The following is a 27,885-nucleotide window of genomic DNA, read 5'->3' as shown; positions in this document are numbered from 1 at the left end:
TCTTTGGTTATTTCAGAGTAATAAGATAGTTATTTAGGATAATATATCTTTTTAGAAATATTCTAACTAATAAAGAAATTGTGATACCTTTATGTATCCTGTAACAAAAAACCTGATTTGGGCCGTTGTTTTCAAGGTATGTTCAGAATACTGGGGAGTTTTTGACATCCTTTCAGAGGGTCCACAAGTTCAAAATTATTCTTATAACAATACTAAGATGTTAGTTTAGTGTTCATCGTTTTCCAGAGACTATATAACATGTAATATTACATCAGATTCTATTCAAAAGAAGATATAAAAATATAGCTGTATTCTATTAAGTCAGATGTTAAAGAGAGTTGCAAAAATATTTTTAAATGTTTAAAAAGTTACAAAGTCACTATTCTCACTATATTTTGGGGAAAATTAGTAAAAATATTATTTTAATACTCATTCAGTTTATTTTTATTTTAACAAATACATATTTTAAATTTTTATTAGTTTTTACTTCTACTATAGTATCTATTTGCCTATAATCTATCAATCTATTCTAGCTAAAATCCTAGCACTCACACTTTGCTTGTAGGAATTTAAAATAGTGTAGTTGCTATGGAAAACAGTTTGTCAGTTTCTCAAAAAGTGAAAAATTGAGTTAACCATTTGACCCAGCAATTCCACCTCTAGGTATAGCCCCATAACAATAAAAAATAGATGTTCTACAAATATTTGTACACAAATGTTTATAACAGCACTGTTCACAAGAGTGAATAGGAAGAAACAACATAAAAGTCCCTCAGTGAATGAATGGATAAATAAAATGTGCTATTACATACAATGGAATATTATTCAACTATAAAACAAATAAAAGAGTTGTACATGATACAACATGAATGCACCTCAAAAACGTTATGCTAAGTGAAACAAACCAGACACAGAGGACACATGTTGCATGATCGCATTTATGTGAAAGATCCAGAACAGGTAAATCTATAGAGACAAAAAGAAGATTATTGGTTAAAAGGAGCCTAGGGTGAAAGAGGAGTGGGAGAAATGACTGCTTAATGAGTATGGGATATTCTTCTGGAGTGACAAAAATATTTTGGAAGTTGTTAGAGCTGGTGGTTGCACAACATTGTAAGGTACTAGGTGCCACTGAATTGGGTACTTTAAAATGGTTAATTTTATGTTATATTTCACCTCAATAAAAATGAATAATTATGAGATATTCACTCTATAATATGAAACCCCAGAGTCTAAAGATAAGGTGTTCCATTATAAAAGAATGGAAGAAAAGATGGAAAATCTTCAGAGAGAAAAAATTCCCAACAAAGTAATTACAGAATGACCGAAGTTTCCTCATCAACAATAGATGCAAGAAAACAATATTGCAGAATTTGACACTAGAATTTGAAATCCAGATATAATTGGACATATATCTGCCATTCATCTATAAGAATCATATGTGAAATAAATCAGACAGAAAAAGTCAAGAACCATATGATTTCACTGATATGTGGGCTATAAAACTGAGAACAACAAAGGAACAAGACAAACAAATGAAGAAACAAAAACTCATAGACACAGACAATAGTTTAGTGAATACCAGAGGATAAGGGGGGAGGGGGATGGTAGATGAGGGTAAAAGGGATTAAATATAGGGCAGCTGGTTGGCTCACTTAGTTAGAGCATGGTGTTCGTAACACCAAGGTTGCCAGTTCTATCCCCATATGGGCCACTGTGAGCTGCACCCTCCACAACTAGATTGAAGCAACTACTTGACTTGGAGTTGATGGGTCCTGGAAAAACAGACTTAAAATAAATAAAAGTTGTGGGTTTTTTTTTTGTTTGTTTTGTTTTTTAAGGATCAAATATATGGTGATTGAAGGAGAACTGACTGGGTGGTAAACATACAACATGATATATAGATGATGTATTACAGAATTGTACACTTGAAACCTATGTAATTTTACTAACAATTGTCACCGCATAAACTTCAATTAAAAAAAAAAGAATCATACGGACCATACTATATGTACAGTTTAAAGATAGACAACAGGAAAAAGAAAAGTAACCTACAGGAATAACACAATGTAAATAAAAAACTCAAAAACACGCAGTTTGAATTGAAGCATCAATAAAGTAAAAATGTAGTCTGTTTGCCTATCAGTCTATATTAGAAGTTTAAATCTCTTTAAGTAACTGGAGAGACAGGTAAATTTTCACTGGAAATATGTCCCTTACAGATAAACTTTGAAGTTTTTTTCAACTCTTAAGAATCAATAGATCCTGCACAAAAGTAATCCAATCAATGTTTCTGAGCTAAAAAACATAGTGTGACGGTATTTCCAAGTTTGGGATAAGGTGCAATATGCGATGAGAATTTGGAAGGTGAAGAGGTAGTGCAGAGTTGCTACAGGTGCAAACAGTAGGCACTCAATAAGTAGTTGTTAAATAAATGAATGAGTGCATAAAATGTATAAGTAGTTCAAAATATACTTGTCATTTTGAATCTATTGTTAACTCTTATTACTTGATTAAAGTCACAAAATTAAAAAAAACAAAAAAAAAAATAATACCATTTACTTCAGTTTCCTCTGCTTAGTTTAGCATCTTTAGGTACTACTGTGACTACTGCTCAGACTGTAAAGGATTGTTATAGGGTAGCAGTCCTCAGAAAACCATTAGATACCAGCTCACTTGAACAGCTACCTTACACTTCAGTGGAAGGTCCTCTGTTGGTCTCTGGTCTGCAGAAATTTTACCTTTGGATCCAAGGTGTGTGTCTTCTTTGCTTTTGGTGTACAATGTTAGGGTATTTGTTGTATTTCTTGTTGTTTTTGGAACTTGGAGAAATCAGAGGTAAATTTTCACCTTTTAACTCTTATTCTTCTCACTCTACTTTTTACCAAGAAAGGATTCTGAACCTCTTGATTGGAGTAACCTGGGTTTTGAAATATTTGTTTCTGGTCAGACTTTTGTTTTGGGGGCATAAGACATTTAAGAGAGGAGTCTTTATAGTACCAGTGTGAAATGACTTGTGTAAAAATCAAATTTTGAGTGCTCCTCTTTGTGGCCATCATCTTCATGTCCTAGTGAGTGTATATGGTAACTTTAGTCAAGTTTGCAGCCAAGCAGGGGTAATAATGGTGTTGACACAGTTACGAGGAGCACAAATGTATTTTCAATTATCTGATTGCCTGAAACAGGAGTTGCGGTTCTCAGAATCTCTAGTTCCTTTTGATTTTCAGAGAGTGTCTCTCTTTGAATGTACACCAAGGCATTGTGGGCATGCGCATCGATCCATTTGGCATCATCTTCAAGGCTATTGAACTACCTGGAGGTTTCTGCCACATTGCTGTCACTGGTATATTTGTTTTGTGGGAGAATTAATCTACTCATCACACTTGCACACCACCAAGTTCTTGAAGTATGTTCTTATTCAGTGAATCCACAGTACAACAAATAAACTGAATCTTGAGTGTTCTATCCAAAACTCAAGGCTTACAAAGAAAAAAATGATGTTAATATTAAAGGCAGGTAATATTAAGTCTCTGCTGTTGTCTGTGGCTGTTACCCAAAAGTGAATTAAATTATATCAGATTTTGAATTATGAGAATATTATTTAGATTTGTATACTTTGGAATTTAGAGAGTTATTCTGGATTTTACAATGAGGTAGTGATAATCTTGGATGAAGGCTACTCTTAACATTGTGCACTATTTATTTCTGGGAATAAATAATGTTACATTACTTATTTTGCATTTTCACATATATATATGTGTGTGTGTGTATATATATGTGTGTGTGTGTATATATATGTGTGTGTATATATATTTATGACCAGTTAGTGAAAACTCTTTACACTTGAAATGTTTTACTACCACATTTCTAATAGATATGTAGGTCTGTGCGAATTTGTCATTTTTTTCCTGATTGGAGGAAATTCAAGAATTATCCTTAAAGTTAACATTGATTAGAGTCTAAATATTTTACTCAGTGGATGCTAAATATACTGTTAAAACTTGCCAAGAGCATGCAAAGAGAAGATAGCAGATGACATCGTAGGGAAAACATTTCTGAACTTTTGGTGAAAAATGAGAAGCTGCTTGCTCACCTCATAATGCTTTATTTGGTGATAGGAAAGTCCAAAATGTAGACAGAGTTTGTGAGGTATTACATAAGGAGAAGGAGGGTCTATTGCTTATGAACCGTCTACAAAAAGTTATCTTTGCCTTAGGCTGAAGCTACACATAGCATAACTCCCGAAGTTCTGCTTGTCTCATGAAGATTTGTTACTCAAACCTCCAAAGGTCAAGAGCTACTGAAAAGAATGTCATAAACTATAGCAAATGTAATTTTTCTTCTCAAAAATTGTTATGACACAGATAATTTTGCTTAGATTATGAACTGTAGTATTTATCACATTCAATTCTGGGATTTGGGTTTGCAGTGTTTTTTTTGGGGGGGGCAATGTTTTTAATGCTTTGCCTTTTGTAAATGATTCTCTCTCTCTCTCTCTCTCTCTCTCTCTCTCTCTCTCTCTCTCTCTCTCACACACACACACACACACACACACACACACACACACACGAATGTGAGGTTAGGGAAACCAGACAAAGGGGATGAGATAAGAAAGAGGAGCTAATGAGAATGTTGGGAAGAGGTAATGATAGAGTGCTAAAGAGAGGGCTGTGGGGAGGAAGGTCCAGTTGGGTGGATAAACCAAAAGAATCCTTCTAGATTAAAGCAGGCTAGAAGCTGAACAATTACTTAATATTACTTTCTTATTTAACAGATGTTGTAATAAGGGATTGAGGAGGTGAAATAACCTTTCAAAATTACATGGTGGCTTTTTCAAGTTAGTAAGTATGAAGAAAACTGAGGTCAGGAAGAACAGCTGGAAGCCAGGGAAATAAAAATCTAGAAGTCAAAGGCTGGAGTGGAAATGAAAGGCAGAGTGAGAGGCCCACAGCTGTGGGAGGCACAGCTTTTCTCTGATGTGTACTGTAGATGAGGAGGAGATTTTTGTCAGTTGGAAGAGAGAGGAAGTCACTATACAGTATTGAGAAAAGGTTTGCTGAAATCAGAGATCAAACACCAGCTCTTAAGAGTCAGAAGTACTATCTCTGCGTGAAATGCTGCTTCTGTCACTTCTATGGTTAACAGTTCTCTTCCCATGTGGTGACAATGAGGATGGTAAGAGTAACTCTGCAGCTCCCAGCACAGATGTAGGGGGTCTGGATAGAAGCATGCTGCACTTACCCCTAAGAGTCTGACCCTCCTGTCTCCAGCGTTCTTCTCTCATTCTAGAGGTTGGGGATGGAGAATGAGGCCCCGTGTTTCAGGCTCTGTATTGTTCTTTTTCTGGGTTCTTTTTCTCTGGCTCTTTTCAGTTATCCTTGTTTTTTTTTTTCTTTTTTCATTCCCTTCTGCTTCTCTCTTTCTCCTCACTTTTCTTATCCTTCCACTACCCACAGCTTTCCAGGGACCAACTTCTTTCCATGTCATCCAGATATCATCCTTTGCCAACAGCACCTGGGCACAAAATCAAGGCTCAGGCTGGCTGGGTGATTTGCAGATTCATGGCTGGGATAGCACTGCGGGTACTGCCATTTTCCTGAAGCCCTGGTCCAAGGGCAACTTCACTAATGAGGAGGTGACTGAGTTGGAGGAGCTATTCCGAGTGTATCTCGTTGGATTCATTCGGGTAATACAGGATCATGTCAGCGAATTCCAGATGAAATGTGAGTGCATTTTTCTGATCTGGGTGGATTCTCAATTAATTTTTGTTTTCTCTCTTGATTCAGGCTACTTCTCTCCTCCTTCCCACTTTACCCAACTGCATGCATGCTCTTCTCTAGAGTAGTTTCCTACTCAGACTCCATTCCAGATTCTTCCTGCTTTCTGCACTCTTGTCTGATAAATAAATATCCCCCTTTGTAACCATCTCCTGGTTTGTTTGTATATAACTTTTTTCTCTCAAACCCCAAGCAAGAAACTCTCTTTTCGTACTTTGTGCCTAAGTGAACTAGTGTGGCTTCCTTGTCTTCTAATCCATTTACTTAAGCATCTCCTGCCTGATCCCTCTTAATGTAATTCTTCCATTCACCCTGGAAGGTTGTACTCCTGACTTCATCACCCTTCTCTCCACACTTTGCTTCTCGTCTGCCTTCTTACCCCATTGTATGTCATTATAACAGCCTATCTCCACCATTTATGACATGCATACTTCTATTCTCTTATTTCTAAAAAGTCACTGAATATAGTCATGCACTACTGAATGATGGGGATATGTTCTGAGAAAGGCATTGTTAGGTGCTTTTATCATTGAGTAAACATCATAGAGTGCACATACACAAACCTAGATGGTATAGCCTATAGCCTACTATGTACCTACTATGCTCCTAGGCCATAAATCTGTTCAGCACATTATTGTACAAAACAAGATGGGATTAAATCAAGTACAAGAGAAATGATGCAACAAGAGATAGTATAAACATGAGATGGATTAGGCTGCTGCCAGTGTAACACAGCATACTGTTTTATAGCAGTTATTTTTCTATAGAAAATAGAAAAGAGTACACTCTTTATAGTAAATAACAATAAAAAGTAAAATAAATGTGTAAACCAGTAACATAGTCATTTATTATCATTATCAAGTTTTATGTACTGTACACATTGTATATGCTATACTTTTTATGTTTGGCAGCACAGTAGGTTTATTTATACCAGCATCACCACAAGCATGTGATTAATGTGTTGTGCTATGATATTATGATGGCTATGACATCACTAAGTGGTAGAAATTCTTCAGCTCCATTATAATCTCATGGGATCACCATCATATGTGTGGTTTGTTGTTGACTAAAATGTCATTATGTGGCACATGATGTACTGAATTGGTTGTTGGCTCATCCTTTTACATCTCAGACATTTCTCCCCACCAAAATCCAACATCCTAGGTCCTTTTCCCACCTCTTTCTTTCTTGTTTGCTTTTTAATAACCTTTACTTTGTTTTCCTTATATTTAGATCCCTTTGAAATCCAGGGCATAGCAGGCTGTGAGCTGCATTCTGAGGAGGCCACAGTAAGCTTTTTGAGGGGAGCTTTAGGAGGACTGGATTTCCTGAGCCTCAAGAATGATTCATGTGTGCCTGCCCCAGAGGGTGGCAGCAGGGCACAGCGGTTCTGCACACGCATCACTCAGTACCAAGGTATCTGTGATATCATACAGAAGCTCCTTTTAAGAACCTGCCCTCGATATCTTCTGGGTGTCCTCGATGCAGGGAAGTCAGAACTGCAGAGGCAAGGTTAGTCCTGTTCTCTCTCCAAGACTTTTGTATTTCACTTCCCACCACCTTCTTTAAATTCAAGAGTAGGTGGTACCTAAGAAGAGAGGGGCTTAATCAATACATTATTTTGTTTCCAATGGAGTAGAAGGGGTCACCCTCTAAACTTGGGTGTTTTGAGTCTCTACACTCTAGAATAGAGCCATAATCTGACACTGCTCCTGCTCCTTCCTGTTCCAGTGAAGCCGGAGGCCTGGCTGTCCAGTGGCCCCAGTCCTGGGCCTGGCCGTCTGCTGCTGGTATGCCACGTCTCAGGATTCTACCCAAAGCCCATATGGGTGAGGTGGATGCAGGGTGAGCAGGAGCAGCTGGGCACTCGGCAAGGTGACGTCCTGCCCAATGTTGATGGGACATGGTATCTCCGAGTAACCCTGGATGTGGCTGCTGGGGAGGCAGCTGGCCTGACTTGCCGAGTGAGGCACAGCAGTCTAGGAGGACAAGACATCATCCTCTACTGGGGTGAGAAAGAACTGGGGCCCAGCTGGGAATGGGAGGAGAGGATGCTCAAGAATAGAGGGAGGGAATAGCAAAACGGTGAGACTTAATGGGTGTGAGAGAGACAAAGAGGGAAGGAGGGTGGGAGAAGAGGGAGGAAGAATGAGAGAGAGAGAGAGAGAGAGAGAGAGAGAGAGAGAGAGAGAGAGAGAGAGAGAACCTAAGGTATAGAAGAGGTAAGAATAAAGGATGTATAGATTGGGCGAGATGGGGCAAGAGGGAGAGACAGAGGATGGATATGGATATATGGTATCAGGAAATATGAGAGAAGAAGTTAGAGATGCTCATATATCAGAAGCAGGTGAATGGTGGTGCTGACACTCAGGTGGGCAAAGGAAGGCCAGGAGAATCAGAGAATGGATTTTGAAGTGACATCCTTATGTCCTCTTCCAATTGCCAGGACATCCCACTTCCATCGGTGTGATATGTTTGGTAATAATAGTGCCCTCCTTGATCCTTTTGCTATGTCTTGCATTATGGTTTTTGAGACGATGGTGAGTTTTTTCTAATTTTTTCTGTATACCTCCCACTCTTTTATACCATTTTATCTATTTACATCACTTTAGCCTCAATCTTTCCACAAGACCCTGTCCCCTTTCTCCCAAATTCCCATCTTTTTAATGTAAATCTGTTTTGTAATTGTGGTAAAATATACATGACATAAAATTTACTATCAACCACTTTTAAATGTATAGTTTAGTAATGTTAAATACACTCATATTTTTGTGCAACCAATCTCTAGAACTCTTTTCATGTATAAAAACTAAAACTCTATACCCATTAAACATCTCATTTCCTGCTCACCCAGGCCCTGGCAACAATTATTCTACTTTGTTTGTATAAATTTGACTACTCTAGGTACCTTATGTAAGTGGAATGGTCAGTATGTGTCTTTTTGTGACTGGATTATTTTATTTAGCATACTGTCCTCACAGTTCATTCATGTTGCAGGCATGTGTCAAAATTTCTTTCCTTTTTAAGGAAGGCTGAATAATATTCCATTGTATTTATATAACATATTTTGTTTATTCATTCACCTGTCAATGGACACTTGGGTTGATTTCAGTTCTCGGTTATTGTGAATAATGCTGCCATGAAATTGGTGTACAGATATCTGTTACATAGAGCTAAATTTGCTTGTGTTCTTAACAGGTCCTATCAGAATATCCCGTGAGCTTTCATCATGTCTCATTTCCCACTTGGAATAAGTACTCAGAAGACCAGAAGCCCAAATTGTCAGCCCAGGAGTCAATCCCATCATATTTGATTAAATAATCATCATATTTGATCAACTCAGAGTTCCCATTGGTTGTGAGATAAATAATAATTTACACACTAACAGAAAAATAATTAAGAACTATGAATTTACTATGAGATGGTATCAATAGTAAGTAGATTTCATAGATGTGAGATGTGAAAAAGAATGTATCTCAGAATAAATAAAATAAAGTACAGATGGTCCCGGACTTATGATTTTTTTTACTTTACAATAGTGCAAAAGTGATACACATTCAGTAGAAACCGTACTTTGAACTTTGATCTTTTCCTGGGCTAGTGATATGTGGTATGATACTCTCTCATGATGCTGGGCAGCATAAGTAAGTCACAGCTCCCAGTCAGCCACTTGATAATGAGGGTCAACTACTGATACAGTATAGTGTGTTCATTGTGTTAGATGATTTTGCTTAACTGTAGGCTAATTTTGGTGTTCTGAGGATGTTTAAGGTAGGCTAGTCTAAGCTGTGATATTTGGTAGGTTAGTTGTATTAAATATATATATATATATCAATAAAGTAATTTTTAATTAAAGTATGTACATTTTAAAGACATAATAGACTACAGTATAGTGTAAACATAACTTTTATATGCACTGGGAAACAAAAAAGTCATGTGACTCACTTTACTGCAATATTCGCTTTGTATTGATGGTCTGGAACCAAACCTGCAATATCTCTGAGGCATGCCTGTAAGTAAAAATATTTATATTCAGAAACTTTCAGTCAGAAATGTCTTTGTGTTAGTCTTCAAAGAGAAAGACAATTACAAATGAAAGTATTGTACATTAAAGTAGCTAGTATCAAGACAAATGATCTGAGTTGATATAACTGCCATGTTAATGGCCTTTTCTCAAAATCATCTCCTTTCTCCCTTTTCCCTCTTTAGTTGATATTCTACATTTCCCTTTTATTAAAACATTTCTCATATAGCAAAACACAAAACAAAACAAAACAAACAAACAAACAGAACATGTCCTTCTTGTTTCTGCCCTAAACTGCTCTGGAGAAAACCACTTATGCTCATACTAGAGCTATAGTTTACCTACAAAGATTCATTGGAACAGGACTCTGATCCTTATTATTTAGTGAGAATGAGTGAGACACAGGATGGGTGAGGGATAATAGTGCAGAGGGGTTGCTAAATATTCAAGCAAAAAGGTCAAGAGGGCTTTTCTTGCCCTCCGGGACTTTGAGATCTGTAGTGCAACAATTCAGTTATATCCTTGGTTTATATTTACTGTTATTCATTCTTTTGCTTACTCCATAGTTTTCTAGAAACACCATTTATAAAAATTCACTTATTTGACTAAAACATCAGGAGGGAGGTGGAGAGAATTTGAGTATATTTTTATAGGGCTTAAGAAGGGAGGTCAGAGCAAACAGAACTTTTGGAGAACCTAAGTGTACTGGAAGCAGTTCCCCCACATGGAAATTTTAAGACAATATGGACTTTAGGATTTTGGAAGGGTAGGAAATGGCTGAAAATACAGTTTTCTCTCTCTCCATTAACATAGCAGTTTACTTCTTCAGGATGCACTGAACTCCACCTCATCTTGTAGAGCAGGCATGCTGTTGTATGCTTGACTGCACCCTCAGCTACAGTCTAGAGCCCTGATCAGTCTGTGCTTCTTAAAGTGTGGACTATGAATCACCAGAAGCGGAAGCTCCTATAAGCTTGTTAGAAAAAAAAAAAATTTCAGGCCCCACTCTAGACCTATTTGAATCAGAAAATCCAAGAAAGGAGAACAGAAATCTGTGTTTTAACAAGCCTTTCAGGATATTCTGACATACACTTAAGTTTCAAAACCCCTTGTCTAAAGATTTCTCAATCTTTACACAATTGATCTTTGGGGCCAGATAAATTTTTGTTATGGAGGATTTTTAGCAGCATCTTTGGCCTCTACTCGCTAAATGCCAGTAGTACCTTTCCAGTTTTAACAACCAAACATATCTTCAGATATTGCCAAATGCCCTCTTGGGGGCAAATTTGACCCCAGAGAAGAACCAACGTCTAAGATAAGAAACACAATTTTAACCTCAACCCCCAGGCTTACTTAGAATAATTAATTGGTTCACAGTGTGTATGTGACCTAATTTGGTCCAATCCAACTGAAGCCTACAGTTTACATTTGGTGGTTGAGAAAGGAGGGGCTCTTTCTTTGTCTGGATGCTACGCCACCTTCAAAGCTCAAAATTGCTATAGAATTTTGTTCCATAAGTAAAGCTGGCCCAGGAATAAAGTTCACAAATAAAACAGAATGATGAAGTGACAGAGCCAAAGATCAAATCAAACTCTACCTGGAGACTAACCTACCTCTGTATATTTTAATTATATGAACCGAACAAGTTTCATTTTTCCTTTTAAACCAATTGAGTTGGAAATTTTTGTTGCTTGAAAATTCTGATATTACTCTGCCATCTAATGTCTTGCAATAGCTTTTTCATATTCTTCTTAACCTTTCCTCTGTTTTCTTTGCTCTTATTCCCCAAATCATCATCCTTCAAAAATGGTTTCTTGGGCTAAAGATTTTCCTCTAAGTGTCCTCACCGTGGAAAACCTTAATTTACCCATGACTTTAACTATGACCTGTGGGTGAATGACTTTTAGAAATAATCTTCGGTCTCAAAATACAAGGGCTTTTCAACTCCTTTGAATTAATTATTTATTTAATTAATTAATATTTTTGTGAAATTGTGTGTGCATGTGTATGTGTGATTTTTGCTAATACATAGAAATATGTTTAAAATATTTTTATCTTACTCCCAGTATCCATGTTAAATTAACTTATTAAGTTTAATATTTTATCTGTAAAATTTATCTTGGATTTTCTATGCAGACTATCATGACATCTCTAAATATGAAACACCCAACTTATTTTTCAATCCTTTATTGCATTTTCTTACCCAATTCCACTGGCTATGAACTCCAGTACACTGATAAATAGAACTGACAGCTGACATTCTCATCTTTTATTTATATCAGATAAGAATTATTCAGACATTCACATTAGTTATGATAACTGCTGTTAAGTGTTTTGTGGATACTTTTTATTCAATTAAAGACATTTTCTCTCAAATTTGCTAAAATTTTTAATCATTGTTTTTATTATTATAGATAGCTGTTGAATTTTATTTGGTGTTTAATCTGCATTTCTTGAGATAACAAACTTTTTTTTCTATTTTTAATAAAAATTTATTGGGGTGATGAGGGTAAAAGGGATAAAATATATGGATAGCAAAATATTTTATCTTTTTTCCCCTTAATGTTGTAACTTATCTGTCTTGTTCATAATATATGAATGTAGATTCAGTTTCAGTATTTTGTTTGTAATATTTTGTTATTTATTTATTTTAATTTTCTTGTCAAGTATTGGTATTGAGGATTTTTTGCCTCATAAAATGAGTCGAGAAAACTTTACTCTGTTTTTCTTCTCAAGGAGGTTTTTTTTTTTTTTTTCAGTATTTGCCAAAATTCACCTGTGAAGCTTATGTGTTGGGAAATATATACATTTGGGGGTGGGGGAAGAAGGGTTCAATTTCACGGTAAATTTAAAAAGCAAATATACCTTTATTCAAATTATCTATTTCTTTTTTGTCATCTTTAGTAAGTTGTGTCTTTCAAGGATTTGTCCAAGAGGTTCAAATGTCCAATTTATTATTGGCTTATGCATAATATCTTATTATCATGTTAATGTCTGTAGGGTTCATACTTATGTACCTTTTTACCAGATATTGGAAATTTTTCTCTCTCTTCTTTGTTCTGTCTTTCTCTTATCTTGACTAGTATTTATCAATTTTATAAATTTTTCAGAAACTATCTTTTGGTTCTGTTGGTTCTCTCTACGATCATATCATTTTCATTATCATTCCCTACTTGTACTTTCTTTGCATTTAATTTATTGTTATATAAAGATTCTTTTTTTAAAAAATTAAAGTTGATTGGGATGACAATTGTTAGCAAAGTTACATAGGTTTCAGGTGTACAATTCTGTAATACATCATCTATATATATCACATTGTGTGTTCACCCAGTCAGTTCTCTTTCCATCACCATATATTTGATCCCCTTTACCCTCATCTACCTCCCCGCTCCTCCTTTACCCTCTGGTAACCACTAAACTATTGTGTGTCTATGAGTTTTGTTTCTTCATTTGTTTTTTCTTGTTCTTTTGTTGTTTCCAGTTTCATATACCACCATATCAGTGAAATCATATGGCTCTTGACTTTTTCTGTCTGACTTATTTTGCTTAGCATTATAATCTCAAGATCCATCTATGTTGTCACAAATGGCACTATTTCATCTTTTCTTAGGGCAGAATAGTGTTCCATTGTTTATATATACCACAACCTCTTTATCCATTCATCTATCGAAGGACACTTTGGTTGTTTCCATGTCTTGGCCACCGTAAACAAAGCTGCAATGAACATTGGATTCTGATCACCCAATTCCAATGTGTGGAGAGAGGGTTTCTCCAAACACTCAACAAGCAATTTTCTGGACACCAGCCTGGTGTCGTACAATTCAACTCAATTCTGATACTATCTACATGAAGAGAATGTCAGATTTCATAGGTTAAGGATTCAGTCTTATAAGTCTGGCCCCCCAACCTAACTTCAGATACTAATAATGAGTTTAGGTTATCATCTGTGCCTCTGACCAACTGACTATAGATCAGAGGTTCCCTCGCCTTTCTCTTGGGGTTCAATTAATTTGGTAAAGCAGCTCATAAAACTCAGACAAATTTTATACTTACTAGATCACTTATTTATTATAAAAGGATATAACTTAGGAACAGCCAGATGGGAGAGATGTATAGGGCAAGGTACGTGGAAAGGTCTCAGAGCTTCCATGCTGTCTTCAAGGGTGCCATTTCCCTGACTCTTGAGGTGGTCATCAACCCGGAAGGTCTCCAAACTTCATCCTTTTAAGTTTTTATGGACATCTCATTGTATAGGTATGGTTGATTAAATCATTGGCCATTGGAGATCCATTTAACCTTCGGTTCCTCTTTTCTCTCTAAAGGTCAGTTGGATGGGACCAAAAGTTTCAAACCTCTAGTCACATGATTTTCTCCACTGTCAACCAGTCCTCATCTTTAGGTTATCTATGGGCTTTCCAAAAGTCACATCATTAGCATAACAAAAGACCCTTGATTTCTCTCAATATTTAGGAAATTCCAAGGGTTTTAGAAGCTCGGTGTCAGAAACAGGGATGAAGACCAAATATATATTTCTTATTATAAATCGCAATATCACATTATATTTCTAATTTCTTGATATAGATGCTTAAACAATTTAGATTCAGCTATTACATTTGTATATATGTTTTTAAGGCAAAATATTTGCTGTAAACATGGCTTTAGCTGTATATCAGAAAGTTTGATATTCTACTTGCATTTGTCAGTTTAATATGCTTTCTAATGATCATTTGACACATTTGTTATTTAGAATTTTTATTTCTGAATTTCCAGACATGAAAGAATTTTTGGTTATATATTCATTATTGATTTTTAGCTGAATTCTACTTGTCAGAAAAATATTTTGTATGGTTTTATTATTTATTTTTTTCAATTAGTTGACATGCAGTATTATGTTAGTTTCAAGTGTATAACATAATGATACAACATTTATATAACGTATGAATTGATCACCCCAATAACTCTAGAACCCATTGATGAAATAGGTAAAAGTTTACAGGAGTGAGCTTGTGAGCTAGCAGGATGAGCCAGGCAAAGAGTTAACAGGAGCGAGCTTGTGAGTTAGCAGGAACGAGCTTAAAAATTAACTGATTGGTTCTGAATCCCCCAGCTAGCACTGTACCTATAAGTTGACCAAGCACTTTACATCCATCATAGATAGGAAGAGAATGCTTCCTGGGAGAAGCCCCAGCAAGCGGATAAGTGTCCTGCATTTATCATTGATTTATCATTGATGTGAACAAGATGGTTCCCACAAGAAGCCAATTGTAACAGCAATCCCCTGCAAGCTGACAAGCACCCTACATCATGCATAGAAAAATATAAAACCCCAGCTAAACAGAAATCCACTGCAGCTGTCTACTCTAGACTCTGCCCCTGGCAGATCCTCTGCTGATGCTTCTCTCCTCAGCTGCCTTGGATAGCTGTCTTCTCTAGACTCTACCCCCAGCAACAACTCTGCCAGTGCTTCTGTTTTCTAAACAGAAACCCAAGGCAGTCATCTTCTGTATTCACTGCTACAGGTATCCTCGCTACCCGACTTTCAATAAATCTTTTCTTGTTTTCCCAGTTTTCTGAGTCTCGTGAAGTCTTTCACATTCTGCAAACAACCAGGGGTATAAAAAAAATACAGTTTGGTGCCAACACACAGGAGTTCGACACTACTTTCTTCTCTCCCCCGCTGGAGGTTCCCCCCTTGGCTTTCAGGAGCCTCTCATGTATCCTTTCCCTTGAGGGCTGGAAATTGACTTTTGCAGGCCAGGGCCACTCTCCAGTGGAATGAAAGTCTGACCTCTCTGTTGGTTGGGAAATCCCATTGTCAGACATGGTGTGAGACTCCTTTCTATTTCTTGGGGGACAGGCTAGTCATCTTGGCCACAGTCTTGGTGGGCATGGGACAGACACCTAAAAGCCTTTAGGGTGTCTGCCACTTTAAAGAAGTCTCCTGTGACAGGATGACCTGGTAGCGGTTCAGGACTCTAGGACTATGTCCTGCCAGGTGCAAGTCAAAGACCTGCTCATTGGACAGGCACACAAATCAAAGACACACAGTCTCCCTACCCACTGGCCACTCCCTATAGTTCTCTTTGGTGACTCATTCCCCATCTAAATTCTTCTCTTACTTTCTCTGGACATTCGTTACCTCCTCCATGTGTCAGGGGGCTTTTGGTCGGTAAGTGATATGTCTTGAGATGTGCATGGGGTACCAGGAATTCCATGGACTGGGTCCATGACCCTCAACCTTAGGTGTGCTGGGGATGCCCTCACAACTAATGGTCATTTCTTTTCTCTTTTTCTCTGGAGTATGTGGTAACGAATGTGCTAATTCTATAACTCCTGAGTCACACACTGTTCCTTCAGAGGAACTTAGAGGATGCCCCTCGATCTCCTACTCCAGCTATCATGAGACCACCATCCCACACACCATGGGTGGCTCCTCATCTATCCCTCTTGACTACCCTCTTGACTGCTTTCTTCAAAAAGCCAACTCAGTAACTTTCAAGATCTTGCAGATAGCCTGAAGTGTAAACACAGCCACTACTACTGCCTGAGGCGGAGGTAACTGAAGAAAATTTAAAAAGGAGGCACTTTTAGGGGCCGGCCCGGTGGCTCAGGTTGTTAGAGCTCCATGCTCCTAACTCCGAAGGCTGCCAGTTCAAATCCCACATAGGCCAGTGGGCTCTCAACCACAAGGCTGCCAGTTCAATTCCTCGAGTCCCGCAAGGGATGGTGGGCAGCGCCACCTGAAACTAAAATTGAACATGGCACCTTGAGCTGAGCTGTGGCTGAGCTCCTGAATGACTCGGTTGGAGCGCATCCTCTCAACCACAAGGTTGCCGGTTTGACTCCCGCAAGGAATAGTGGGCTGCGCCCCCTGCAACTAGGAACGGCAACTGGACCTGGAGCTGAGCTGGGCCCTCCACAAATAAGATTGAAAGGACAACAACTTGAAGCTGAATGGCACCCTCCACAACTAAGATTGAAAGGACAACAACTTGACTTGGAAAAAAGTCCTGGAAGTACACACTGTTCCCCAATAAAGCTCTGTTCCCCTTCCCCAATAAAATCTAAAAGAAAAAAAAAAAAAAGGAGGCACTTTTAAAAAAACATGAGTGGCTAGTCTCTCAAGCCAGACTTCCACCTGTCTTATTAGGGGCAATTGAAAGTTCTTAGGTCCTCTTTGCAATTGTTGGTAGTTCTGTTTATGTCTATAATCTCTGATATCTGTGCTTGTCGGTATTTTATATGTATTGTTTTTGCCTCTGGATAGTATTACCAGTTCATCTTTAATTCACTTAAAATAAAATTTTAAGTGCTTATATAAATGTAAATAATGAAAACTGACCCAAGTACTTTTCAGGATCATGTGATCCAAGAAAATATTTGATTCTAAGGCTAGTTTAGCTTTTAGTTAAATAGATATGTCTTTTAAGGTTATTAACATTAAATATGGTATCTTTTGTTTTACCTGAGTTTGCAAAAATAAATTCATGTTAGCTCTGTTACAGAATTTGCCAAGAAAATAGACTGGATAATTAACTCTAAAATCTCATAGATTAAAAGTAACTAAAATAAGGTTTTAGATAAAAATTTTCAGTAATAATTATATGATGTGGGTGCTTGACATAGTTTCCCAGAATCTGTTGGTAACTTAATATTTTAGTTTTGCTAAGTTGTACAAAATAATAAAAATTATTGAACATCTAAGTATTTTAAAATAATAAAATGCTGAAACATTAATTATTAGATAGATCTGAGTTCAACGATTTCTGGCTTCTTGTCACAGGAATGTTAAAAGATAAAGATTTGTTAATAAATATATTTTGTATTTTATTACAAAAGCCTATGCTTTTGAATATTGCAATTGAATATTCCTGGATTTGCCAACAGAAATGCTAATTGCTTGCTTTTAGTTATCAGTAAAATTAAGGTTCTAGAGCAGCCAGTTGGCTCAGTGGTTAGAATGCAGTACTCATAACACCAAGGTTGCAGGTTCGATTTCCACATGGATCAGTGAGAAACAATGGCTTGAGCTTGGAGCTGAGCCGCCACTGGTGGGCAGCCAGTTTGCTCAGTGGTTAGAGCGCAGTACTCATAACACTAAGGTTGCTGGTTCGATGCCCACATGGGCCAATTAGCTGCGCCCTCCACAACTAGATTGAAAACAATGACTTGACATGGAGCTGATGCATCCTGGAAAAACACATTGTTCCCCAATATTCCCCAATAAAAACTTAAAAAAAACCTAAGGTTCTAAAGGTTATGGGTTAATTAAGTAAATAAATTTGAATATCAAAAATAAGCTGGTACAAAATTAAAGTTTTCTCTCTTTGGTAAGTAAGACAAAGTTTGTTAGATAATTGTTCTACTACTGATATTATTAAAAAGTTTTTTCCTAAGAAGCAAAGATTATATGTGTTATCAGAATAATTTCTATGTTTGATATTGTCTTTATTAGGTTTTTTGTTATTCAAGAAAAGTAAATCTAAGAACTAATTTTGCTACTGTTAGGGTTCACGTGTCTGTCTCAGTGTCAGATATAGGCCAATATAAGGAAACTTAGCTTAATATTTCCCTAACCTGATAGAGTATTATTATATTTCTGGCACACTGTTACATTCCTAATAAAGAGGCTCAGATCCTAAAAGAAGGCCAGGGAATTTTTACAATGTTTTTTGTTTGTTTGTTTTTTCTGTTTTTCTACAACTGAGATAGGGAAAACAAGGAGAGAAGGAACAATGAGGCCAGAGATGAGCCAGACTTTTGGCTGCATTATAGGCCCAAGTCCAAAGCCACCTCAGGGCCACACTGGCAGCCCCAGAATAGGAACACCAGGTAAAGGAGCCTGCTTTGGATGTGAAAGCCCAGACCACTGGAGTAAGTAATGTCCTAATCCCCCAAAGCATATGTGCCCCTGTGCAAACTAAAAGGGCACTGGAGGGGGGATTATCCCCTGCTCTGAAGGGATCAGGAACCAACTTCTTCCCCACAAATGGCTGTGATCAACTGACAGGCCTGAAGGTCCCAGGGGCTCCCAAGAAGAAAATAGCCATGCTCATCACAGGGGTGGAACTGCGGTTGACTGTTGATGTGGCAGGTAAGCCTGTTAATTTCCTGATGGATATGAGAGCCACTTACTCTGTCTTGACCGCTCACTCTGGATCTGTTTCCTCTGAAACCTGCTTGGTTGTAGGGATAAATAGAGCACCTAGATTTGGGGTCATTTTCAACCTATTTGTTGCCAATGACTTGTACCTTGGAGAAAAAGTAAAACGAGCAAAAGGACTCTAGAAAAAGTTTTATCAGGAGATCTCTAAGCCCTGGCCCTAGTTGCTGCACATTGCTTTGGATTCTAACCTCAATTCTGTTATTTCCTGGAAATATGGGGACCTCCTCAAGAAATATTGGGACCTGTACCTCCCATAGGCCAGCTCTTCTGCCTGTCATAGTCCTGTAAAACCAAGGGATCAAAAACTATTAAAAGCCTAGAAAAGAAGGGTCCTCAACAGACCAGTTAACTCCTAAATAGTAGGAACCTTATAGGGTTCTCCTGAGCATCCCAACTGCTGTCAGGAGGCAGAGTTAGTGGCTGTGTCCCCTTCCTTCCAATCAAACCTGTTTCATTTAATTCTCTACGGAACTCCCTCAGAAAGAGAGGCTGTTGCACCTGTTTCTGTGAAACAATTGAATATCTTAAGCTCTTCTTCAATCAAGTAAGTCAAACTCCCAAGACTGATACGTAATAATGAGTAACCCCAGATTCCTGGAGCTGCTTTTTATTACCTTTCTCTTAAGAGCTCTTGTTTTCCTCTTTACTTGTACTCCACCTGAGATCCCCTTTCTACTCTTGGGGATACTAGTTATAGTCCCTTCTCTCACCTTTACTGGTTCCCCTCCTTATTATTCCTGGGAATTTTTATTTAGACCATACCTCTTTAACCTGGTTAAATTTGTCTCTCCCAGAATTGAATCTATTAAATTACAGATGGTTCCAGCCCATCCTAACAAGTGGCCCTGAAACAACCCTCAGCGCCATAGATCAGATCTCCAACTCCTAGCCTGGAGCCCCTAGCTCTGTCCAGTCCCTAGATGACATTGCCTAGACTTTCTGAGTCCCAGTCACTATGCCATTCTTGACCAGTAATCTCTTAGGTAGGGACAGCTCTATGCCCTTACCCAGCTGTGAAGCAGTTGCAGAAGACAGACCTTCATCCCAATTTCCAAAGATTTTTTATTGCTGATCATAGATGGGGGAATGATGAGACAGGCAAAGAGTTAACAGGAGCGAGCTTGTGAATTAGCAGGAATGAACTTTAAAATTAACCACTTGCTCTGAATCCCCTGCCTAGCACTGCACCTGTAAGCTGACAAAAACCTTACATCCATCATAGATGGGAACAGAATAGTTCTCAAGGGAGGCCAACTGCAATGGCAACCCCTTGCAAGTTAACAGCCACCCATCATAGATGGGAACAGAATGGTTCCCAAAAGAAGCCCCCTGCAAGCTGACAAGTGCCCTGCATTTATCATGGATGTGAACAGGATGGTTGCCATAAGAAGCCAATTGTAACAGCAACTCCCTGCAAGCTGACAGGCACCCTATATCTTGCATAGAAAAATATAAAACCCCCGCTAAACAGAAACCCACTGCAGCTGTCTACTCTAGACTCTGCCCCTGGCAACTCCTCTGCTGGTGCTTCTCTCTTTTCTAAACAGAAACCCATGGCAGCCATCTTTTTTAGACACTGCCATGGGCATCCTCACTGCTCAACTTTCAATAAACTTTTCTTGTTTCCCTACTATTCTGAGTCTTACGAATTCTTTCACATTCTGTGAATGACCAGGAGTACCCCAAAACAAAAACAAAACAAAAAATGAAAAAACACCCATCTTATATCTCTATTGTCTTAAATTTTTGTAATTTATTCACATTGCTTCATGGATAAATATGTCATCATTTTTTAAAACTTTATTGAAGTATAATTGATATACAAAAAAGTTACACACATTTTTACACACAAAAATTAAACAATGAGTTTCAGCATATGCATATGTCCATGACAGCATCACCACAACCGAGGCACTAAGCGTATTTATCACCTCCAAATATTTCCTGTGTTCCTGTGTGTGTGTTTGTGTGTGTGTGTGTGTTTTGTAAGAACACTTAACATGAAATGTATCATCTTTGTATATGTGACGTGCACAATACCATATTGCTAACTATAGGTACTGTGGGCAAAAAAAGTGATAAGATAGGTATGGATAAACAGGAATGAGCCTGGGGACAGCCATTTGTCTCCAGCTTAAGCTTACACAACATCTTCGAAGGTTGCGATAACAGCTTAATCACACCCTCCTGCACCCCAACGAATGAAGTGCCTTAGGGAAGAAGCTAGCCACAATGGAAAATTCCCTGGCAGACTAAAGCAATTGGTTAGAGAATATAAAACCCCAGCTAAACAGAAACTTGTTGCAGCTGTCTAACCTAGACTCTGCCCCCAGTAACTCCTCTGCCAATGCTTCTCTTCCTAATTAAACTTTCTAACTTCTACTCCTTTGTGCCTTGTGAATTCTTTCACAATGTGCAAGCGAGCAACCATGACAAAAAGGGGCCACATACTGAACTTGACAATCTTGGGGGAGGCTGCATGGCAGGACCTACAAACTCAGAGACCTAAATTAGCCACATAGGATGATCTGAACATAAAATTCCTAACTAAAAGTGGGTTGTGGCTGGTAGTCACATCCTTGGCTTGTAGCTTCCTTCACAAAGTTCAATCTTTACCTTAAGTGAGACTGTCTATTGTCTTTTTGCATCAAAGATAACATACCCTTGGAATGTCAGAGTAATCCCTTTTTCCATACCTCTCAGGGCACAACCGCACCAGAGCACCAGACCGCAGAATCCCTCATTGTTATACTGTTCCCCATCTCTGTGTGCTGTAAATGTTAATTATTAACTATCCTGTGCCCACCAATATAAAAGAAGCATGTGTCCCGCAATTGTATTTTTTATCCAATTCCAGAAATGTCCCCACTCTGCTTTCTCCCATCCCCTTAATCTACCACCAATGGATTTTGTGTAACTCTCCTTATGTCTCCTCCTTTGACTCTAATGTATAAAATAAGCTGCAAAACTGCCATTCTCTGGAGCATTTTCTTAATCTGTTGAGGTTTTGCTTCCTGGCATTTGTCATCAGTTTGGCTCAAATAAACTCATTAAACTTCTCTACAGGTTTGGATGTTTCTTACGTTGACAGTACTGTGTAGGGCAGATCTCTAGAACTTATTCATATAGCATAACAAAACTTTATATCCCATTCCCCGTTTCCCCCTCCCCCAGCCTCTGCTTCTATGAATTCTGGGCTTATATAGGAAGAGTAGCTTCTATGAATTTGACTATCTTAGATATTTTTTGTAAGTGGAATCATGCAGCATTTTTCCTTGCATGATTAGCTTATTTCACTTAGCATAATGTATTTTAGGTTCATCTATGTTGTCACAAATTGCAGGATTTCCTTTTTTTAAAAGGATGAATAATATTAAATTGTATGTACATAGCACCAAAGTGGGTAGTGCTCCCAGACCCAGAGGGCAGGGTAGGGACCTGCAGGTGAAGGAACTAAGACTGATTTTTTACTTCTTGGGAGAGTTTTGCAAAATACAGTCACTGGAAGCAAGACACTGAATCATTGAGCTGAATCCCAGGTGCAGGGGGGAGGGGCGGGAGGAAATCCAAAACCACATACAGGCTTCAGCTGAAAAGTGAGCAGTTTTTAAATAACAAATAGAAACTCTTGGTTTTAGAAGCTCAAAGGTGGCAAACTTAAGAGCTTAATTTTCTCTTATTTGCACACACTGAACATAGATTCCCAGGAGGGCAGAAAAAGGAACCATCTCTGTAAAGACTGCTGGGTTATGAGGAGAATCAGAAGATCAGGCAGGATGGGGACCACGGACAAGTGCCCTGTAGGCCTTTACTTCTTCCTCTCACACTCCTTTACTTCCTAAAGCAGAGCAAAGCAGCATGACTTTAGGACTGCCTCTAGGATTTCCTGAGAGAACTTGAAGGGGATATTAGGCTTTATGAGAAAGTGGGAAAGAAATTAAAATTGTCTTCCAGAAGAACAGACAGGTCGTCTTGGGCTAATCATCCCAGGACATGGATCTTTCTTCCCTGCTACCAACACCAAGGAATACAAACTCACACCTGCACATCTCCTTGTTTTTAAGGGATTCTGTTTTTAAGCATGGGTTCTAAGACAGCCCACTGCCCTCAAGGCTGGAAGTCGAGGCAGGTGGTAAACTTGGCTGGAGGCTCCAGGCTCAGTGGCTGAACAGAGGGGCTGCCCCCTCCCCTGCTGTTGTGGGGGGTAGGCAGGGATGTCTAGGTTCCTTTTTTCTCACCACCATGCTAGAAACCTTGTTTCTCTTTTATGTTTCAATTATACCTAAACACTACAGTAAGAACCTATATTTGCCATGATACAGTCACCAAAACAGGAAGGTCAAATCCAAGACCCCAAGGGTTGAAATGAGGTTTAGGGATGTTAAACAATTGGCAGGAATCAAATTAAAGATGATTCATCCTGCTGTGCAGGCAGCAGCCAGGCCAACTCCTAAATGGAGGCATTTAATAGTGTACCTACAGCTGCCATCCCAGAGGAAATGCCTTGCATGTCTTAAGCCTCAAACCTTTGGAATGTTAAAACAAGACAAAAATAAAATAAAATAAAAATCTTTGGACTAGGCCTAAAGCAATATTGTATCCTAAAGAACTGTTTGCAAGAATAACAAGCAAGCAGATATTATGACTAAGGGACTGATGGCTACTGGACTGAAAATGTAAAAATATTGTTAACATCCCTATGTTAGCTTATCTGCACCAATAGAAATGCCTTTCTTCTATTGATGCAATAGCCCCCCTTCCCTTTCTCATAAATATCCCTTGCCTTTTTCTCCTAATCAAAACACTATTTGGGCTTCTGCTTGAATCACTGATTCCCGAAGAGCTATACTTTTTAATCTCAAATAAGTGCTTGTTGCCTTTCACTTTGAAAGGACTTTTATTTTTAGGTTTATAACTTTAATTCCATTTATCCTGACTTATATGCTGCAGTTGCCATATATTTTATTTTGTACAGTAAATCTAAAATTTTAAATAAATTTAAAGATAAAATTATCTAACATAGTAAATATTTATTTATTTATTTTTATAATTTTTTTAAAAATTTTATTTATTTAAGTGTGGTTTATAACTTTAATTCCATTTATCCTGACTTATATGCTGCAGTTGCCATATATTTTATTTTGTACAGTAAATCTAAAATTTTAAATAAATTTAAAGTTAAAATTATCTAACATAGTAAATATTTATTTATTTATTTTTATAATTTTTAAAAATTTTTTATTTATTTAAGTGTGGTTTTCCAGGACCATCAGCTTCAAGTCAAGCGGTTGTCTCAATCTAGTTGTGGAGGGCGCAGCTCACAGTGGCCCACATGGGGATTGAACCGGCAACCTTGTTGTTAAGAACACTGTGCTCTAACCAACTGAGCTAACTGGCCAGCCCATGTTTACTTTTATTTGTTTACCCTTTCCATTGCTCAATTTTACTGTTAGGGATAGGGGCCACCAATGTCCATTGACCTTAGTCAAATCAGAAATTATTCAAGTCTGGATTTCAGTCCCTGTGATGGCTGCTGTATGTTTTCTATTTTTGATTCACTTTTATTCTTACAGTATGAGGCTTTGGAATATAAAGCTTTAGCATTTCAACCTAAAGCCTGTGGTGTTTACCAGGCCTTCCCTTTCTATGTAGTCTCCAAATTCCAAGTTTTGTCTTCTTAGTCCCATGATTCTGTGGAAGATTCTGCTCAGGCTTTTGGCCTCTCAGGTACCATAGATGCCTGTCGGTAAATGAAATGTGGTTCCAAATGCCAACTCAGTTCCACCTCTCAATACTTCTTTCCTTTTCTGATTCAAGGCCCTCCAAGTCCTCACTGTCTTGGCAGTTTTCAGATGTCATGAAATGGATGATATTTTTCAAAATATATCTTTACTAGCTGTTCTCAGCAGGATAGTTTTTCCTAAACAATATAATCTACCACTATTAGAAGTAAAATTCCAGTGTTACTTTAAAAGTCAATAAAATTGATTAAGATTATGCTGCCATGACTGGCTGGTGGCCAGCATGAGCAGCTGGCAGCCAGCCAGAGCTGCCGTGAGCTGCTGTGAGTGGCCAATCAACAATCGGGGACCGACTGTCTCAGCTGTGGGGAGCACAAGGCTCATACCATTATGGGCCAGGGAGCTGTGTCCTACACAACTAGACCAAGAAACAATGGCTTGAAGGTGGGGGGGGACGGAAAAAGGGGAAAAAAAGATTATGACCTTGAAAGTTCAAAAATTTATTTAGTAGTGAGGGATGCAGATAAAAACTTTAACCTATGGCATTAGCACATTTAGGCACCATTACAAGGGAGACATTTGATTCCTCAAGTTATAGAGATCATATATGTTGATGATGATGGTGGTGGCATTCTAATGATGATGGTGGTGGCATTCTAGGAGCTAATGATTTGAAAATGTTTCGTGTGTGCTTTTTTAGTTTTTTACACACTTCTCATTTAATTCTCACAGTCATCCCATGAAGAAAGTGATAAAATTGTTCTAATTTTACAGGTGTGGCTGCCAAATTTACAGAATTGGGAGATTTCTTCAAGTTATATCCACACAGAGCCAGATAGGCTAATAATATTTTTGTTTCAATTAGTATTTTTAGTGACTTTTGGGGAAAAGAAAAACTTAGAACATTGTGCATAGAGATGACTTTAGAGCTTGAATGTGGTACTCAATTTGGAGAGTCAATTTATAAGCAAAAGTTAGGGAAATGGATAAGCAGAGATAGAAGTGGTCACTGACATAGTTAGGAGAAGAGGTGATAACACGTCCTCAAAATCCTAATAAAACCCAAAGTATAAAATATATATAAGTTCACAAAATATAAATAAATTAAAACATATGGGAAAAGAGACAAATCTTCCTTACACATGAATTCCAAACAATCTATGTAGATTATCCCCTTCCAGGAGGTGGAACTTGATTCCTTCCCCTTGAATTGGGTTGGACTTAATGTATTACTGCCAATGAATTGAGTTTGAACAGGTAAAATAGTAACTTTACAGTAAATAAACCTGGCAGACACAACCTTAATGAAGTGATCAAGGTTAACATCACCAGTCATAAGTCATGTTGATATCATGTGTCCCTACTATGACATAATGAGAAGGGCATTCTACCTCTGTGGTATTCCTCCCTCAAAACCACAACCCTAAACTAATCATGAGAAAATCATCAGACAAACCCAAAGTGAGAAAAATTCTACCTAATTGCTGACTAGTACTCTTTGAAATTATCAAGGTCATGAAAACAAGGACAGACTGAGAAGCTGTCACAGATCAGAGAATACTATGGAGACATGATAACTAAATGCGGTATGATAACCTGGATTGAAACTTTGAACAGAAAATAGAAATTAATGGAAAAACAGATGAAATCTGGAAAAAAAAATCTGTACTTTAGTTAATGATAATGTACCAATGTTCATTTCTTAGTTTTGTCAAATTTACCAGAGTTGTATAAAGTATTAACTTTAGGGGAAGGCAAGTAAAAGTTATATGGGAACTCTTACCATTGAACCTTTTCATTAAATCTAAAATTATTTCAAAATAAAACATTTATTTTAAAAGGTCCTAGTAAAATCTTTAAAAAGTCTAGAATTTCTAAAGTATATTACCTGATAAGATCACCTACACAAGTGTGTGCCTTATAAAATAGCACTTATTCTAAGAGCATACACCATATGATATAAACTAAGAATAACTGAAAAAAAATTCCTGAAGTATGAACAGTAGAAATAAAAGTGTAGTTAGAAATAGATATATAACATGTTGAATCAATGGGAATGAAAAATACAAAGGCTGAAATTCAGTATTAAATCCGTTATTTAAATACTTTGTCATTGGAAAACTTCATGAACTTATTGAGAAATGTCAACTACCTTCGCTAGAGATGATCAGAGAAGTGGCACTTATTGAATAGCCTTATTGAACAGCCACTCCATCTTCTGTTATACTTCACTAATAATACAAGGAATAAAGGAACAGTAATCTTCAGCCATAGAAAATAACATATCATAGACTGGGTAATGTGGATGAAGAAGGGTAGGATGCTGTGGTGGTAAATTCTCCAGACTCTGTAAATGCAGCACTGCCTCAAGTGTTTCAGGAGCTCCAGCTGAGGATGAACAGCATCTGTCTTCAGGATTCAGATATGAGGGGAATGTCTGGCTGATTTGTAGGCTGGACACTTTGAATCATAGAAAGCCATAGAGATGTCGATAAAAACTGAAAGTTATTAAGTTCAGTTTAAGCATAAAGACTGCATTTTCCAAATTTAAATTAAATTAAATTACATACTGTACTGCACAGTACAGAATAGAACATTTCCAAAGTAGTTCTATTAGACAGCACTACGCAAAGATGTGGTTACCGTAACTCCTTAAGCTAAAAAAATAATAATAACTAAAAGTGCTGAGAAAGACAGGGATTTCAATTTGAATTTAGCAATTTGAAGGCCGGAGAGTATACTGTATTACTCTGGAGCATGTGGGCCCAGTTCATGTCAATAGCCGTGATTGTAATGATACATGACAGGAGATGACTGAGAACATGGGAAGTCTCACACAGGTTTTCAAAAGTGGGAGCTAAATAGACTCATTGGTGAGTTCATGGAAGAATCACAAAGGTTCCTGTAAAAATTATTGTTTAAGACTTTGAAGGATCTGAAGGTAATGCAATGAGAGATAAGGGCAATGATCAGAAGAATGTGGATAAATATGACCAAAGAGTTCTTTTTGTATCCTTTTACTGTGGTTATCTGGGACAGCATTGGCTTCATAAGTTCATATGAATGGAGTTGTTATCTAAAGGGAAATCTCTCTGAAAAAGAATGAGACCTCAGAGAGAAAATGTCACTAAACTTTAGAAAATATGATTTGGAAGGAAAAACCTGGACTATATAAAC

At 37.7% G+C, this 27,885-nt stretch overlaps 1 protein-coding gene and 1 long non-coding RNA gene across 3 annotated transcripts in view; one reads left to right on the top strand and one right to left on the bottom strand.

The window, feature by feature from the left end:
* Window positions 1-4,629: 4,629 nt before the first annotated feature.
* Window positions 4,630-9,289, top strand: LOC109457968 (T-cell surface glycoprotein CD1b-like). Of its 2 annotated transcripts, none has more exons than XM_074318773.2 (6): window positions 4,630-5,175; window positions 5,457-5,723; window positions 7,011-7,193; window positions 7,509-7,787; window positions 8,224-8,317; window positions 8,976-9,289. In XM_074318773.2, exons 1-6 carry the CDS (start codon window positions 5,115-5,117, stop codon window positions 8,995-8,997), a joined length of 906 nt encoding a protein of 301 aa, XP_074174874.1. In that variant the 5' UTR covers window positions 4,630-5,114; the 3' UTR covers window positions 8,998-9,289. The 2 variants fall into 2 exon arrangements, with proteins under 2 accessions (XP_074174874.1, XP_019606818.2); XM_019751259.3 differs by having other exon boundaries at window positions 4,642-5,175; window positions 7,011-7,289.
* Window positions 7,226-27,885, bottom strand: part of LOC141568549 (uncharacterized) — a 40,069-nt gene continuing 19,409 nt past the window's right edge. The window contains exons 2-3 of the long non-coding RNA XR_012491696.1: window positions 9,723-9,787; window positions 7,226-7,365 (exon numbers count right to left, since the gene is read on the bottom strand). This is a non-coding gene — a long non-coding RNA (uncharacterized LOC141568549). The remainder of the gene's footprint in view (window positions 7,366-9,722; window positions 9,788-27,885) is intronic.

Source organism: Rhinolophus sinicus, chromosome 7 (genome assembly GCF_057876585.1).
Source record: "Rhinolophus sinicus isolate RSI-liver-muscle chromosome 7, RSI-T2T, whole genome shotgun sequence".
Classification (NCBI taxonomy): domain Eukaryota; kingdom Metazoa; phylum Chordata; class Mammalia; order Chiroptera; family Rhinolophidae; genus Rhinolophus; species Rhinolophus sinicus.
This window is presented reverse-complemented; position numbering and strand designations above follow the sequence as displayed.